General features: G+C 38.1%; 1 protein-coding gene and 1 long non-coding RNA gene across 9 annotated transcripts in view; one reads left to right on the top strand and one right to left on the bottom strand.

Annotated features, from left to right (window-relative positions):
* Nucleotides 1-2,160, top strand: part of LOC131542172 (uncharacterized) — a 20,324-nt gene extending 18,164 nt beyond the window's left edge. Inside the window, exon 5 of the long non-coding RNA XR_009271672.1 lies at nt 2,035-2,160. This is a non-coding gene — a long non-coding RNA (uncharacterized LOC131542172). The remainder of the gene's footprint in view (nt 1-2,034) is intronic.
* LOC131542170 (interleukin-2 receptor subunit beta) lies at nt 104-15,192 on the bottom strand. 8 transcript variants are annotated; one of them, XM_058778567.1, is made up of 12 exons: nt 13,756-14,380; nt 9,063-13,708; nt 7,478-7,602; nt 6,626-6,735; nt 5,902-6,025; nt 5,562-5,646; nt 5,323-5,425; nt 4,976-5,106; nt 4,139-4,334; nt 3,938-4,043; nt 2,699-2,807; nt 104-2,618 (listed from the first exon to the last, which is right to left on the bottom strand). In XM_058778567.1, exons 4-12 carry the CDS (start codon nt 6,699-6,701, stop codon nt 2,004-2,006), a joined length of 1,545 nt encoding a protein of 514 aa, XP_058634550.1. In that variant the 5' UTR covers nt 6,702-6,735; nt 7,478-7,602; nt 9,063-13,708; nt 13,756-14,380; the 3' UTR covers nt 104-2,003. The 8 variants fall into 8 exon arrangements, with proteins under 8 accessions (XP_058634550.1, XP_058634551.1, XP_058634554.1 ...); XM_058778568.1 differs by having other exon boundaries at nt 9,063-13,985; nt 14,046-14,380; XM_058778571.1 differs by lacking the exons at nt 9,063-13,708; nt 13,756-14,380 and adding an exon at nt 15,106-15,192.

Genomic DNA, 15,192 nt, shown 5'->3' with positions numbered 1-15,192 from the left:
TAACCATAAAAATAAAAAAAATACAAGCTTTTAGAACAGCGTTACTCAATCTAACTGACCCGTATTAACCAGCTATATCTGGAGTCAATCAGCTAATCAGAAAAAGAGCACAAATATGCTTTAATATATTATTTAGCAGCAAATTGCGATCGCTGAGAACTACTGGCTTCTCTTACATTCATCAAAATAGCAGACATCATCATTTTAACATACAAAAATCCAAGATACAAGATGAAATGGCATACAAAAACACACAAAATGACAATAAGTGTGAGCCACTCAAAAGAACGTTTCACTTCTGCTTCTGTGTTTCTGTCTCGTGTTAGCCTTATTTTCCCTGCTGCCAAACATCTTATAAATAGAAATTATATATTATGAAAACATTCAGGGCATAGAATAGCCTATTATAAATTGTCTCATCTGAAACTACTAATTTTCTAAACAGCTAGATTTCCTTTGTCGTACCATGTAAACTGAACGGTAGAATTTTAGTGAAAAGAAACAGGGAACTGTCCTTTGTGCTTCACCTGGTTTCATCCGCAGATCCTGCGCTCGTTCTGAGGGACTGCATCTGCGTCACACAAACCACCTGAGACCAGGAGAGACTCTCCCATTGTCCTGCACATACATCAGCACACCGAAGCAGATCCGCTCGCGTCAACTCATTAGTCATGCAGCAACCAGAGAAATCCATAGTAAACATCTGAGACTCAGCAAGACTTTATGCTGAGTAATAAACAGGCAAAAGTTTTACTTCTCTCATCATTTATGCACCGTGTCGTTCCAAACCTGCCATTGCCACTATCTTAAAACTGTGTCTTAAGAACTATTCTGACCAATTAGCAGTTAACCAAGTGGTTCGGATTCAAATGAGTCCAATCTACCTTTAAAAAGTCATGACCATTCTTGAAGAAAAAACTTTTAAGATAGTCCAAGCGGTTTGTGCAACTAACTTTCTTTTTTCTGTGGAACACAAACGGAGATGTTTAGAAGAATGTTCACGCTGCTCTTTTCCATGCAATAAAAGTGCAAAACGAAACAAACAAACAGCATGTCAGGATCATAACAGTTGTCCATATGAAGCTATATTCCTAGTCTTTTAAAGTCATTTGCGTGTGGAACCGAAACACTGAAACTCCTTCAAGAGCATTTTAGACACTCTGGCAGAAACATCTCCGTCATGAGGCTCAGCAGGTGATGACAGAACGAACGCTTGCGTTTCAGTGTTAATGTTCATGCGCAAAACTCTCTCTCAAGCACTGCAGTTACAGATTGAGCTCGTCCATTTCTGTGTAACCTGAAGCGCGTTTTGCTCTGATAACTTTATATTCGCTGAGGAACACTAAAGCTCCTTGCACACTGAGTCCGAAAAATTTTTTGTATTCGTCATTCTAAAAATTCGTCATGCACAGAAACCTTGCACACTGAGTCTGATGCAATCCATTGCGAAAAAAGGAAAGTTCCCCCTCCTTATTAAGGAGATTATCTTGGGCGAAGTTGACCTCAGGATGTCAGTGGCTCAGTTTGATGCTTTGTTAGCGATACTGGAGCCACGTATTAAAAAGAAGACCACCAATATCTGTGAACTCAGTGTGCAAGGACCTTTACAGTGCTTTGTGCTGCGAGACAAAGTCACGAAGTGGATCGACCTGTCAGACGCCATTCTGGATTTTGGCGTTCGCTCGCACCTCTCAAAATGTTTGCTACGGATGCGAAAAACGCAGAAAATTTAACTTGATCTGAATTTCTTTATGATGATGGACGAAAGTTGCGGAGGCAGTGTGTAAACATGATTGCCATAACGTAAGGTCGTATTTATTTATTAATTACTCACCCTCATGTCGTTCCAAACCCGTAAAACCTTCGTTCAGCTTCGGAATACAAGTTAAGATCAAAAATATCTTAATTTGTGTTCCGAAGATGAACGATGGTCTTACGGGTTTGGAATGGCATGAGGGTGAGTAATTAATGACAGAATTTTCATTTTTGGGTGAACTATCCCTTTAACTCTGCACGTTTTTCACTGGCATGTAGTCGCCACTCGAGGGCTCGATCAGCCCGCAGGAGCTCTGCAGGTCCAGGTTGAGGAGGTCCAGGTCTAATGCAGGGATCGGGCAGCTCGGTCGCATGAGGCCCATGAGTGGGTGTCTGCTGGGCTGCGGCGCCGGCAGGTTCTGGGGCAGGAGCGGAGCCAGGTTTAAGCCCAGAGGACTGGGCAGCTCCGTCTCCTCCATGCTGTCCTCGGCTCCGCCGGCGAAACCCGAATCCGGACTCTGTGTGTCCTGCCTCAGCTTCTCCAGACAGAACTCCAGCTCCTCCTTCTCTCCAGCGGTGTGAGCCACGTCACCGACGCCCCCTGCTGGCCCGTAGGAGGAGTGCGCCGAGCAGGGCTCCAGAGCGTCGCTTGGCCCCTTGGAGCTCTGGGACATGAAGTAGGTGGAGTTAGAGAAGTTGGAGGATTTGGCGGTGCTGTCCCATCCATCCTGCGGGCCGCCGCTGTTTCTGTGAGAGCTGCGGGATTCGCAGGTGTCCTGCAGCTTCAGGACCTCGACCGGACTGATGAACTCGGTGTCCACTCTGATGAAGCTCTCGTGCGCTAGAACCGACCCCAGCCAAGACTGATGGACAGAACGTGGGTTATCAAACAGAACTGAAGGAAAACCAATGTGTGTCTGATTATCTGAGCCGCGGGACTCACCGTGAAATTCCCTCCGTGGCTCGAGTTCAGATCACCGAAGAATTTGGAGGGGTCGGGTATATACGTCGAACCGTTCTTCTGGACCCTGAAAGGTGAAGAAGTCACATTCCTGTGACCCAACACTCTTTATTACAGATCCTAACAGATGCAAGGTCTCTCCTATAACCTGACACTTTCTTTGTCCTCACTGAAATAAATTATTTGCAATCCTTTTCTGGTTATGAGGTCATGTGGGATAATTGTAAGTCAGCTCTTTTATATATGTATTATAGTTAGTTATTACAGTTATTGTTGCTATTGTTAGTAAAAAAGTTGGTTTTATAGTCAGTTATAGTTATTATAGTTGTAGTTATTATTAAAGTTATTTTAATTAAAGTTAATATAATTATCATTATTGTTATTACTGGTATCGTTATAGTAATAGCTATCGCTATAGTCATCGTTATAATTATCATTATTGTTACAGTTATCGTTATTGTTATCATTACCATTACCGTTTTAGGTCATTATCATTACAGTTATCTTTATTGTTAGTTATCATTATCATTATAATTAACATTATAGTTATTATTTCATTATAGTTATTGTTACTCCTTATAGATATTGTTATAGGTATCATTATAGCTGTCATTATTGTTATTGTCATTTTATAGTTATCATTATCATTATAATTATTGTTATTGTTATCATTATAGGTATCGTTAAAATTATTGTTATTGTCATTATAGTTATCATTATTTTAGTTACTGTTAGCATTATCATTATCATTATAGTTATAGTTATTGTTATCATTATAATTATTGTCATAGTTTGTAAATCGTTATTATTAGTATTACAGTTATTGTTATCATTGTCATTATATTTAACAGTTATAGTTAAGTTATAGTTAAATTATTATAGTTATCGTTAAAATTATTGTTGTCATTATAGCTATCATTATCATTAAAATTATAGTTACTGTTATCATTATTGTTATAGTTACCATTATAGTTATTGTTATCATTATAATTATTGTCATAGTTTGTAAATCATTATTATTATTATCGTTGGCATTATATTTATCATTATAGTTAACATATAATAATTATTGTATTTATTGTTATCGTTGTCATTATATTTATTGTTGTTATTATTAGCAGCAGCATTATAGTTATCGTTATGGTTATAGTCGTTGTTTGTGTTATGAACTCACTGAAGACTCCTCCCAGGTGCATCAGGCATCAGCAGCGTCACACTCACCTTTTGATTCTCTTGCACTTGATGAGAATGGTGAAGATTAATATGGTGGTCAGAGTGATTCCTGTGAGCGTGATTCCTGTCACAGTTGTTTCCAGCTGGAGGATCTCTGAAGAGGCAGATGAGAGCGTTAGAATATGGCAGCACATGAATGTGTGTGTGTGTGTGTGTGTGTGTGTGTGTGTGTGTGTGTGTGTGTGTTACCTGACGTGGGAGGCGTCTGACCCACAGCAGACGTCCAGCTGTACTCTTCACTCCAGTCGCTCCACAGGGCATTGGGCAGTTTACTCTCTTCATACTTGCCTCTCACCCTGATCACGTACTGCTGATTTAAGACCAAATGGTCCTCTGGCAGCTCCAGCTGAGTTTCTTTAGTATTTACGATAACATTTTCCACATCCTACAGAGACATTGACAGAATGAAGTATTTCTGCTGTGATGAACGCTGATAGAGTCACAGTGAGACGGTTCTGCGTTCAGATGCACATCATCTAAACATCCTCTGACTTTAACCATTACAGTTTGTTTCACAGTCGCTTACACACTAAAAGTACTCGAGTAATTCACACTGCTAGTAACTCATCCTCAAACCAAGTCTGCAAAACTGCAAGCACATTATCAGTTTGTAACTGTAAAACAACATTTTCGCAAAACACTGAACACTTTTCTCCACATTAGACACTCATCACTGACAGCTCATGAGTTTTGGAAAACACTGCCATTCGAAACACCACATTCATTTACTGATCACATACATTACAGCTCTTTCCTTCACAACGGTTTATATTTATTGCTGAATATGCTGCATACAGTATTTATGAGCACACTGAACATGCACAAGTTAGTCATGTTTGACATCTGTGTGTAACTGGTGTGAAATCATTTGTTGGTGGTGTGAGTTAAAAGGTGCAAGAGATGTGTGATGTTGTAGAGTTTAGAGAAAAGAAGCCACAGTTTCAGAAATCACGTATAAGCAATTGTCAAAAACTTTTTTGTCATGGAAAAAAAAGAGGTTGACATGAGAGAGGTTGATGTGCTCACCTTCCAGCTCTGAGCAGCAGATCTGAACTGGACCCCAAACTCAGGCTTTAAAAAAGGTCTTGAAGAAACAAAACTCCAAGAAACATTGATTCCATGAACTTCCACTTTCTGAGGAGGAGCCACTGTCACTGCTGCACACACAAACACATCATAATCACTCAAGCAAACAGTTATCAGTGCTGATCAATAGGTCAGATTGGAGCCAGGAACAGAAACCGTGACAAAGTGTCTCTCGTTAGCTAATGAACTCCTGCTTCACAATATTAGTGATTGACACAAAACGCTTCTCCAATCACACGCTTTCTAGCGTCTCTTCCAGACTGTGTGAGTTATTATATTTGACTCACCGCTGACTTCTGACGTATGTTGTGCTATTTCAGCCACAGGATTTGTGTAGTTCTCACACTGGACTTCTTCATGTAATTTGATTTTTGATATTATTATACCTCGCTGCAGCAGAAGAGAAAGAAATAATGCATTTGTATGACGTGCCACATTTGTTTGGTTTCCTACTCAATGCTGGATGATCAATAAGACATCAAATCTGCAGTTTAACACGTCGTACGAAACATGCGCCGTCAGTCACCTTGTTATCAAAAACCACGGTGGCAGAGCGTATGTGAGGCTGTGCCGGGTCTGCAAACATCCGAGCCTTACTATAGTAAGTACGTCTGAAATCAATGAAACAAGAATTTATGTCACATTCACATATAAAAATGAAGGAGATACCCATTCGATTTTATTTTTCTACTTTTACCTCACAAACTAACCAACAAATCAATCAGTAGAATTAAGGGAAAGGAATAAAACTTATTAGACACTAAAGAATCAACTGAAAACATTCATAAGTTCTGGATCCTGTACAATATCAAGGCTGATTGTTTAATCACAAGCTAAATACGTCATGAAGTCACATTTTTCCTTACATCTTCTCAACCGTTACATGAATCCAGCACATGGTCTCGGGTTGGACCGGAGGGATCACGTCCAGTTTTGAGGTGTCCCAAACACATGTGAAGGTGTTGTAGAAATCATTATGACACGTTAAACCTGGAGGAAGAGCAACATCTGAGCAATTCAACCTAACAATAAAGGTTGCAAAAGGGTGTTTTCACAGTGACACCACAGAACAACCATTTTTAGTTCCCCATAGAACCATACAGTAAACAGTTCATAAAAGAACCATCTGTATTTTATTAATCCAAAGAACATTTTTTTATATTTTAAAGAACCTTTTATGCTATGCAAAGGCTTTTGGATGTTAAAGGTGTTTCATGGAACCATCAATGCCAATTGAAATGCATTTATTTTTAAGTGAAAAACATATTTACTGTAAGTGTGTGTGTTTTCACAACGTGTGTTATACCCTATACCCACCAATCTATTAAAATAAATCAATCTTAACAAATCATACCTAACTTACTGTTATTAATTAGTAGCGGTAAATGAAGAGGTGTCTTATTGATCACAAGTTCAGTATGGAGTACCGCAAGGCTCAGTACTAGGACCGTTGCTTTTTACCCTGTACGGCTGTATAGCTGGGGGGGGGGTTTCTTTCAGATTTAACTGCTTACAAGACATATAGACAAACTTGGTAAACACACACAGACTGATCACAACACAAACACAAAGCCCATCAGGAGTTCTTACTTTGATCTGCAAGAGCTGAATATGATAATGTCATCATCATCATCATCATCACCATCATCAAAGCCAGAATCTGCATGATGGCGTTTTGCTCCCAGCATGCATCTGGAAATCTGTTGGGAGACAGAGAGACTTTCATTCATCACATGTGTAATTGTTGCTCATCTTCTCTGCAAACGCACAGAAAAATGACAAATAAAGCTTCAGCATTCATTTTCCTCCCACAAACGCTCACACACTCGTCAGGTGGAAAAACCCAAAGCCACAGAGAGAAAGAGCAAATACACAGATCATCACCCACAGACTGAGATATAAGACGCAGAGCTTCTAAAGTGTGTTCAGAGCATGACAACACCGTGACGATAAATGCCGTCAACCACATGACCGAACGAACGCATGGAGGAGCGTGACGGACTCGACTGGACACGTTATAATTAACAATGTGTAGCCTACTCTGAAATATTTTCAAAGTTTTTCATTTTCTTTTCTTCCAGCTTGAATAAACTGTAATTAATAATGAATAAAATAGAGAACAGAAGGAAAGTATCAGCACTTCAATCAACACACTCATATTTCAGAAAGACGTTCAAAACCTGGAAGTGGTCTGGGAATATTTTATCATATAATATTTGAGCTTTAAACACCACTGAAGGGAAATGTGTGCGATGATGGTGATGCTTCTTCACTACACTATCAGATGTTCATTCATTTCAAACCATCCTCTCCACTAAAGAAGAGTTTTCTATAGAGAGCAGATACAATCTTGATTTTTGTCTAGAAACTCAAGTGTTCAAGCAGAAGCTTCACGCTGACAGATGTGTAGAGACTCTGAATGAATAAAAGCGTGTTACATACGTGTGGAGCAGAGACGTCCCAGCGCGGAGCGTCGCGATGTCACTCGCTCATGTTCCCGTCTGTGAGCGCGATCACACACTGCAGGGTAAAAAGAGCACAGCGATTCTCCACGAACGCAGCCCTTCCTGTCACACACACACACACACACACAGGTAGTGAAACAGGTCATGGATTAAACCAGCGCTGGGCTGTTGTGGTGACATTTACACTAAAGCTCAGGCAGGAAACGAGAAGCATGTAGGAGGAGACAGCCTTTCTCCCTCACTCACACTCCTGTCCATCGCACCCAAATACACACGTTTATAGGCCAACTGCTGGAAACAGGTGTGTGTGTGTGTGTGTGTGTGTGTGTGTGCGCGTGTGCGCGTGTGTCTGTCTGTGTAAATGTGTGTGTGTGTGTGTGTGTGTACCTGTTTTTCTATTCAGGTGGGGACTTAAACCTGAATACACACAGACTCATGGGGACTCACACTCATGTGTGTGTGTGTGTTTCAGTATGTTTGTGTGCGTGTGTGTGTGTGTGTGGTTTTTGAGTGTGTGTGTACATGTTTGGATGTAGATGTGTGTTTGTGTGTGTGTGTGTGTGTGTGTGTGTGTTTGTGTTTTCAGGGCCTCACATTTCCGAGAAGCTGTAAATGAGAGAACTGACCACAGTTTGTGGTTATGCTCCTGAAACCCCTTTACGCTGTAGTAAATATCTATCTATCTATCTATCTATCTATCTATCTATCTATCTATCTATCTATCTATCTATCTATCTATCTATCTATCATTCTATCTATCGCTCTATCTATCTATCTATCTATCTATCTATCTATCTATCTATCTATCTATCTATCTATCTATCTATCTCTATCTATCTATCTATCTATCTATCTATCTATCCTCTATCTATCTATCTATCTATCTATCTATCTATCTATCTATCTATCTATCTATCTATCGTTCTATCCCTCTATCTATCTATCTATCCTCTATCTATCTATCTATCTATCTATCTATCTATCTATCTATCTATCTATCTATCTATATATCTATCTATCTATCCTTCTATCGTTCTCTCTCCTTCTGTCTATCTTCTGAATGTTCTCATCGCTGAAGGTTTACCGCACATCTGAGGGGCTGCACCTGTTTTTTTTCTCACGTCAGTGTGAGACTGAGCAGCAGAAGCAGGTGTTCTCATTTCACTCTTTCAGAAAAACAAAACTCCATCAGTAGCTGAATGATTAGTCCGTGTCAGTTAAAGCTGATATCAGTTGATGTGATTTCCAGATAAGCAGATAATCCATTATTCAGAAAAACTCATTTGTTTCCTCTGTTTAAACTGTGAAGCCGACAACAGTTCAGCATTACAGGAATAAACGCAGACGGCCTCTTCTCACGTTTATATGCTGCTATACTGACGTTTAGATGGAGAATAATGTATAAAGAGAGCATCACACAAACAGCTGCTGAACTCGTGCATTACGGCCCTAAACACTGATCTAATACCTGCTCTTCACAAACACCTGCTCTTCTGATCCCATCAGCTTCAGCAACATTACAACACTACTCTTCTATAACCCTTAATGTGTTTTACGCTTACCTTGATAACCGCTCTTCTTCCAGAGAATGAGTCTAATGTGTCCGTTCACTCTCTAGTGCTCATAGGGAACATTTGACACATATTTATCACCCGGTCAGACTTCACAAACACATGTGATCTCAGACTTTCTGACACATTTCCTCTTCAAAGTCATCGCTGTTCTTAGAAAATCCATTTTAGTAGAAACTTTGCATCAGTTATGACATGATTCATCATCAGTCACAGAACACAACATTACACTTCAAGAAAATCTGTCGATATGAGAAGAAACACATGAACTATGATCTTCTGCAGAGCTGATCACAGCTGAATCATACGTGTAACTTCGACACGGTCATCAAACTCATCCAACACTGAACTAAGCTGAATATTGAGTAGAACTGCTTATAGCATCAGAATTCAATTAACTTGATTTGAACTGAACCAACACTGAACTGACTTGATCTGAATATTAACATTGCTGTCTTCTAGAGCTGCTTTAACCGAAGCCAGCTGTGAGATCTGGACCTCTGTAAATTAAATGTGAAGCTCTCTGAATAAGTAATTCATCGTTTAAAACTCCTGCTACGAGTGTCAGCATGTATAATTCAGTGTTTGCCTAGATCGTTGAATGACTGAATTCTATGATCAGATATTATCATATTTAAATACTACACTGAATTATTTAACAGTTGCACATTTTTGAACAATTACTTTTTATGTATTTTCTTATAAACTAAAACTACACATTCCAAACAATTATCATTTTAAGCAGTGTAATGGTAGTTAGTATGCTACAGTTTAAGAAAAGTCCACAATACTGTGTAAAGATGAAGGAATTTTCCATATTAATTTTTCACAGGTGTTTTACCAAATTACGCACTGTATTTTGTGTTTTAGGTGTACTGGAAATATCTGTAAACTTAAAATATAAAGTCCTGCCAGAAAATGATCCGTATCTTTTCTGCTTTTCTTACAGTGCACGTAAATGATCAACAATAATAAGAACAAATTAATAACAATGTGTATCATAAATCAAGAAATATTATTGAACTATTGCAGCTAGCAGCTTGATTCACATGATGCACATCTCTATACTGCTAGGCACTTCTCACTACAAACTGATTTCTGTGTCATTTAGAAGGGAAATGTATGCCTTTTTATCATTTTATTCACTTTTCAAAAGTTGCCAAATAAATTTAAAAATAGCTATAATGCTTACTAGTGTCAGTCCCGTATCCCTGAGTCTGTTTCCTTATTTGGTCACTTTCCTGTCCTTGTTTAGTTTGATTATGATTCCGTTCAGCTGTGTGTGATTAATTATTCCTTGTATTTAAGTTCCTGTCTGTTCAGTTAGTTTTTGTCTGGTCTACTCGTTACGTTCCTTGTGTTCCTGTGTGTCTCAGCCCTGCCTTGTCTTGCCCTGCCTGAGTTTATTAAAGACTATTATTTATTAAAGTTTATTATTTATTTTGAAGATATCCTCGTCTCCGTGTTCCTCCCCGCTGTGTGCACTGTGACAACTAATGAAAACTATTACATTAATTAGTATTGTTGCATGAAGAATCAAGAATAATAAAATTATCCACCCCTCAACTAAAGTATTAAAACATTTTAATGCAACAAATAAAGTCTAATTTAACAATGCACACCCCTCTTTTACAAACATCTACATGTCTGTCGCTTTTAAAGTTTATTTGTGTCCCTGGAGCACAAAACCAGTCTTAAGTCGCTGGGGTATATTTGTAGCAATAGCCAACAATACATTGTATGGGTTAAAATTATTTTTCTTTTATGCCAAAAATCATTAGGATATTAAGTAAAGATCATGTTCCATGAGGATATTTTGTAAATTTCCTCCCGTAAATATATCAAAACTTCATTCTTGATTAGTAATATGCATTGCTAAGAACTTCATTTGAACAACTTTAAAGGTGATTTTCTCAATATTTTGATTTTTTTGCACCCTCAGATTCAAGATTTCCAAATAGTTGTATCTCAGACAAATATTGTCCGATCCTAACAAACCATACATCAATGGAAACATTATTTATTCAGCTTCCAGATGGTGTATAAATCTCAATTTCATAAAAAAAAATTTACCCTTATGACTGGTTTTGTGGTCCAGGGTCACATATGTATAATGAGTTGCATTTGTAGTAGATGTTATTAAAGCATGATTCCTAACAGCCCAGACCTCATTTTCAAACCCTGGTTATGGCCACGTTAACAGCACCATCTGTTTCCATAGTCTGTTTCTATAATTGGTTGTGTTATTTTCCTGTTTGTCACTGTGAGCTGCTATGACACACTCTGCGTTGTGAAAAGCGCTACAGAAATAAAGGTGATGTGGCTGGATGGCATCGTATAGTTTGCTTCAGGATGTGGGTGATATAATCCAGAAGATAAAATAAGAAATCGTCTGATGCCGGTTTCTTATATTTTTCCATTCTGACCATTACTAGTCCTCAACCAGTAAAGACTGCCTTAAAAGGTAAAACTGAAAACCACACTGGGTGGATACCATGAAGAACGGTGTGTGAAACAGAGAGATGAACTAGATGATGTCTATTTCATACCAACATCCAGCAGTGAATATATAACAGCAATGTCAGTTATAGATACAGCACAGAATGATCTTACATTTATTTCATTATTTGTTAGTGATGTATGATGTAACTGAATCCTACAAGTTCATCAGCACAGTCCACATTTTTAAAAGTCTCACTTCTGCAACACTTCTTAAGTTGTTTCATCACATTTTAATCTTCAAATTGCACATCAGCCAGGTGTGATTTCTGCTTTGTAATACTAGGAATAATGCAACCAAACTACAACATTTTTTTTTTTTTTGAGAATTTGATCATCATGAGTCAAAAGATGAACTAATTGGAGCTCAACAGCATTTAGACTGAGAGAATAGAAAGCAGCTAAAACACACTGTTTCTGATTTAGCCTGGCCTGCATTGTAAAAAAAAAAATCATAAAAATAGGGCACATTGTACTGCATTAATTAACTGCATAAAAGTGTTTTACCTGTTCACTCTTAAGAATAAAGGTGCTTCACGATGCCACAGAAGAACTGTTTCTGTCTAAACGGTTCCATAAAGAACCTTTAACATCTAAAGAACCTTGTTTCTGTTTCTTTGTGTCAAAAGAAGGTTCTTCAGATTATAAAAAGGTAAGAAAGAGATGGTTCTTTAAAGAACCTTTGACTGAATGGAAACCAAAAATGGTTCTTCTATGGCATCGCTGTGAAGAAGCATTTAAGCAACTTTAATTTTAAGAGTGTATTTTGAACTTCATTGCATTGCGTTTTAGGGAAATTACTGGATGATGTCCTGGCATACAATTAGCAATACATTTTCTGTATTTATTTGTTTGTTTATTTGCCAGATCAGATTTTAAAACCAATAGGAATTATTTAAATATATCACATCAAAGCCATTAATCACTAATCGAGTTTTTCAAAAGTTGGTGTACTTCTTTTAGCCTGAAGACAACATTAGTGAATAGCTTGAGATGATTTGAGTGAAATCAAGGTAAATATCACTTAAATAGAACATTTTTATTCATTTTTCCATTTAGTGTTATTTGAATCAAGCTGTACTTTTTTGCGAAATGCTATACAAGAATATGATAGTGTTTGCATTTTGGACACATAAAACGCTGATTATTAAATTGACTTGCATCAGCAAATGAAGTCAGACGTTATGTGAGATGCAGCAGAAATCACACAAATGAAAATGTTCAGAATTAATTCAGAATTCTCCAGTGATTCTGTTGAAGATTGTTAGTGCAGAAACTGAGCCCATAGTTTAGAAAAGCCCATTTATAACACACACCTGCCAATAAACAACATGGTGGTGACGTTATTTTAACATTGAACATATGAAAGTAGGTTTCTCTCATTTAGATGCAGTTTCGTTCGGCTATTTTTGGCCTATTTCAACCTTTCAATTGAGACCCGAAGTCACAGATTCAGGCGAAACTGAAACCAGAGAAACTTTCACAGCTTTTCACAATTGCCTTTCAGCTCAAGTCTACAGCATTGCATTCAAATTCAATTCAGTCATTCAATGCGCTAAACGAACAGTGATCCGCATCAAACCCGCCTCACAAAACTACAAACACCTGACTCCAATATGATTTATGCAGAAATACTGGAGTTGACTGGTTTAGTCTAGTTTAGTCTGGTTTACTGATCAGGTCCGGCTGATCCAAACGCTGCCAGTAAAAGTGTTTCTATTTCTAACTCAAAAAATATTCATGACGACCGCTGACGAACCAAATGTCACATTCCCATTAGCCAAAACCAGTTCACCTTCTGAGAAGAAGTCAAACCCCAAATAACCTCTCCATCAACCACAAGTGAGAGCGTTTCAGATAAAGCTGAGCAGGCCGAGAGTAAAACAGGAGAGATACTGGTGATCTAGAGATCGAGGTCGGGAAAACACATTTGTGGTTTTACCACAGCTCTAACACACACACACACACACACACACACTCAACAACAACAACATCGGTGATCATTAACTATATAAAGAAAAAAAATAGTAAAGCAACTGATGTTTTAATAATTGTTTAAGAGAGCTGTTATCTTGTTTCTTACAATCACAAAATACAAATAGCATTTTCTATCGCCCTACACCTAAACCTACACCAACCTTACACCAACCTTACACCTAAACCTTACACCTAAACTTACACCAACCTTACACCTAAACCTACACCAACCTTACACCTAAACCTACACCAACCTTACACCAACCTTACACCTAAACCTACACCAACCTTACACCTAAACCTACACCAACCTTACACCTAAACCTACACCAACCTTACACCTAAACCTACACCAACCTTACACCAACCTTACACCTAAACCTACACCAACCTTACACCTAAACCTACACCAACCTTACACCAACCTTACACCTAAACCTTACACCTAAACTTACACCAACCTTACACCAACCTTACACCTAAACCTTACACCTAAACCTACTCCTTACAGGAAACTTTCTGCATTTTTACTTTCTCAAAAAAACTCATTCTGTACGATTTATAAGTTTTTTTTCCTCATAGGGACCTAAAAAATGTCCCCACATGGTCAAAATATACTAGCATTACTATCCTTGTGGAGACATTTGGTCCCCAAAACGTGATGAATACCAGGTACACACACACACACACACAACTACAACAAATATCAGCGAAAGCATCAACTATTGGTGATCATATAAAGAATTAATATAAATAGTCAAGTAACTGATGTTCTAATAATTTTTCAAAGAGAGCTGTTATCATCTTTCTTTCTCAGAATCACAAAAAATCTAAACCACACACACACACACACATGTGTTTTTACGAGAAAGAAGAGCTGTTACATCCTCCATCACTCACACCTCCGCTGTCACATCCTTCTCTCTGTCCTCTGCTGTTTTTCCATCCTCTAATCAAACACCATCATCAGTCCCTTCAGCAGTCTGAGGCTTCTTCAGTAAATCTTCCACATTTCTTCTGATAAACCATCTATCTTGACCTTTTACCCGAGCGCTGAAGAGCCTTATAAACGAATGCACTGACCTGCTGTCTCCATCTCACCACAAGCGAAATTCAGATCACTGATTTACTCGAGCTTTTACAGATAAAGGGTTTCCTTTTTCATTCTGTGCCTCTATTTTCGTTTGAAGAGAGTAAAATGGTAAAATCCTTGCGGTCTGTTTCTCGCTTCTGTAGAAACCACGTCTACTTCTCTCAGAAGAGCTTCTCTAAAAACCCCCGCGGTTTTCTTCCTTAAAATGTCCATCAGAGACACGAAAAACATGACAAACTGTCTTTTTTAATTTTTTTGTGGCAGTGGGTGACGTTATTCGCTAAATATTTATAAAACTAGATTAAGTTATCGAATATATTTTCTAATAGCAGCTAGTAAAACTAGCACCGCTTTATGGTAACTTTCAGTAATTACAATTACAATCATTTTATACTGTAAGATCAAACATTATGAGCTAAAATAAATAAATGAATAAAAGGAAAAAAGGTTATTATTTTAAGCTACCTTCACGTTTGAATACATGGACTTGTTTTCTAGGTCGCCTACAATAGTGTTACCTGAAATCAACAAAACAGTAAAACACACAAGACA

This window comes from Onychostoma macrolepis, chromosome 06 (genome assembly GCF_012432095.1).
Source record: "Onychostoma macrolepis isolate SWU-2019 chromosome 06, ASM1243209v1, whole genome shotgun sequence".
In the NCBI taxonomy this organism is placed as follows: Eukaryota; Metazoa; Chordata; class Actinopteri; order Cypriniformes; family Cyprinidae; genus Onychostoma; species Onychostoma macrolepis.
Note: the sequence above shows the minus strand (reverse complement) of the source record. Positions and strands in the feature narration are given on the sequence as shown.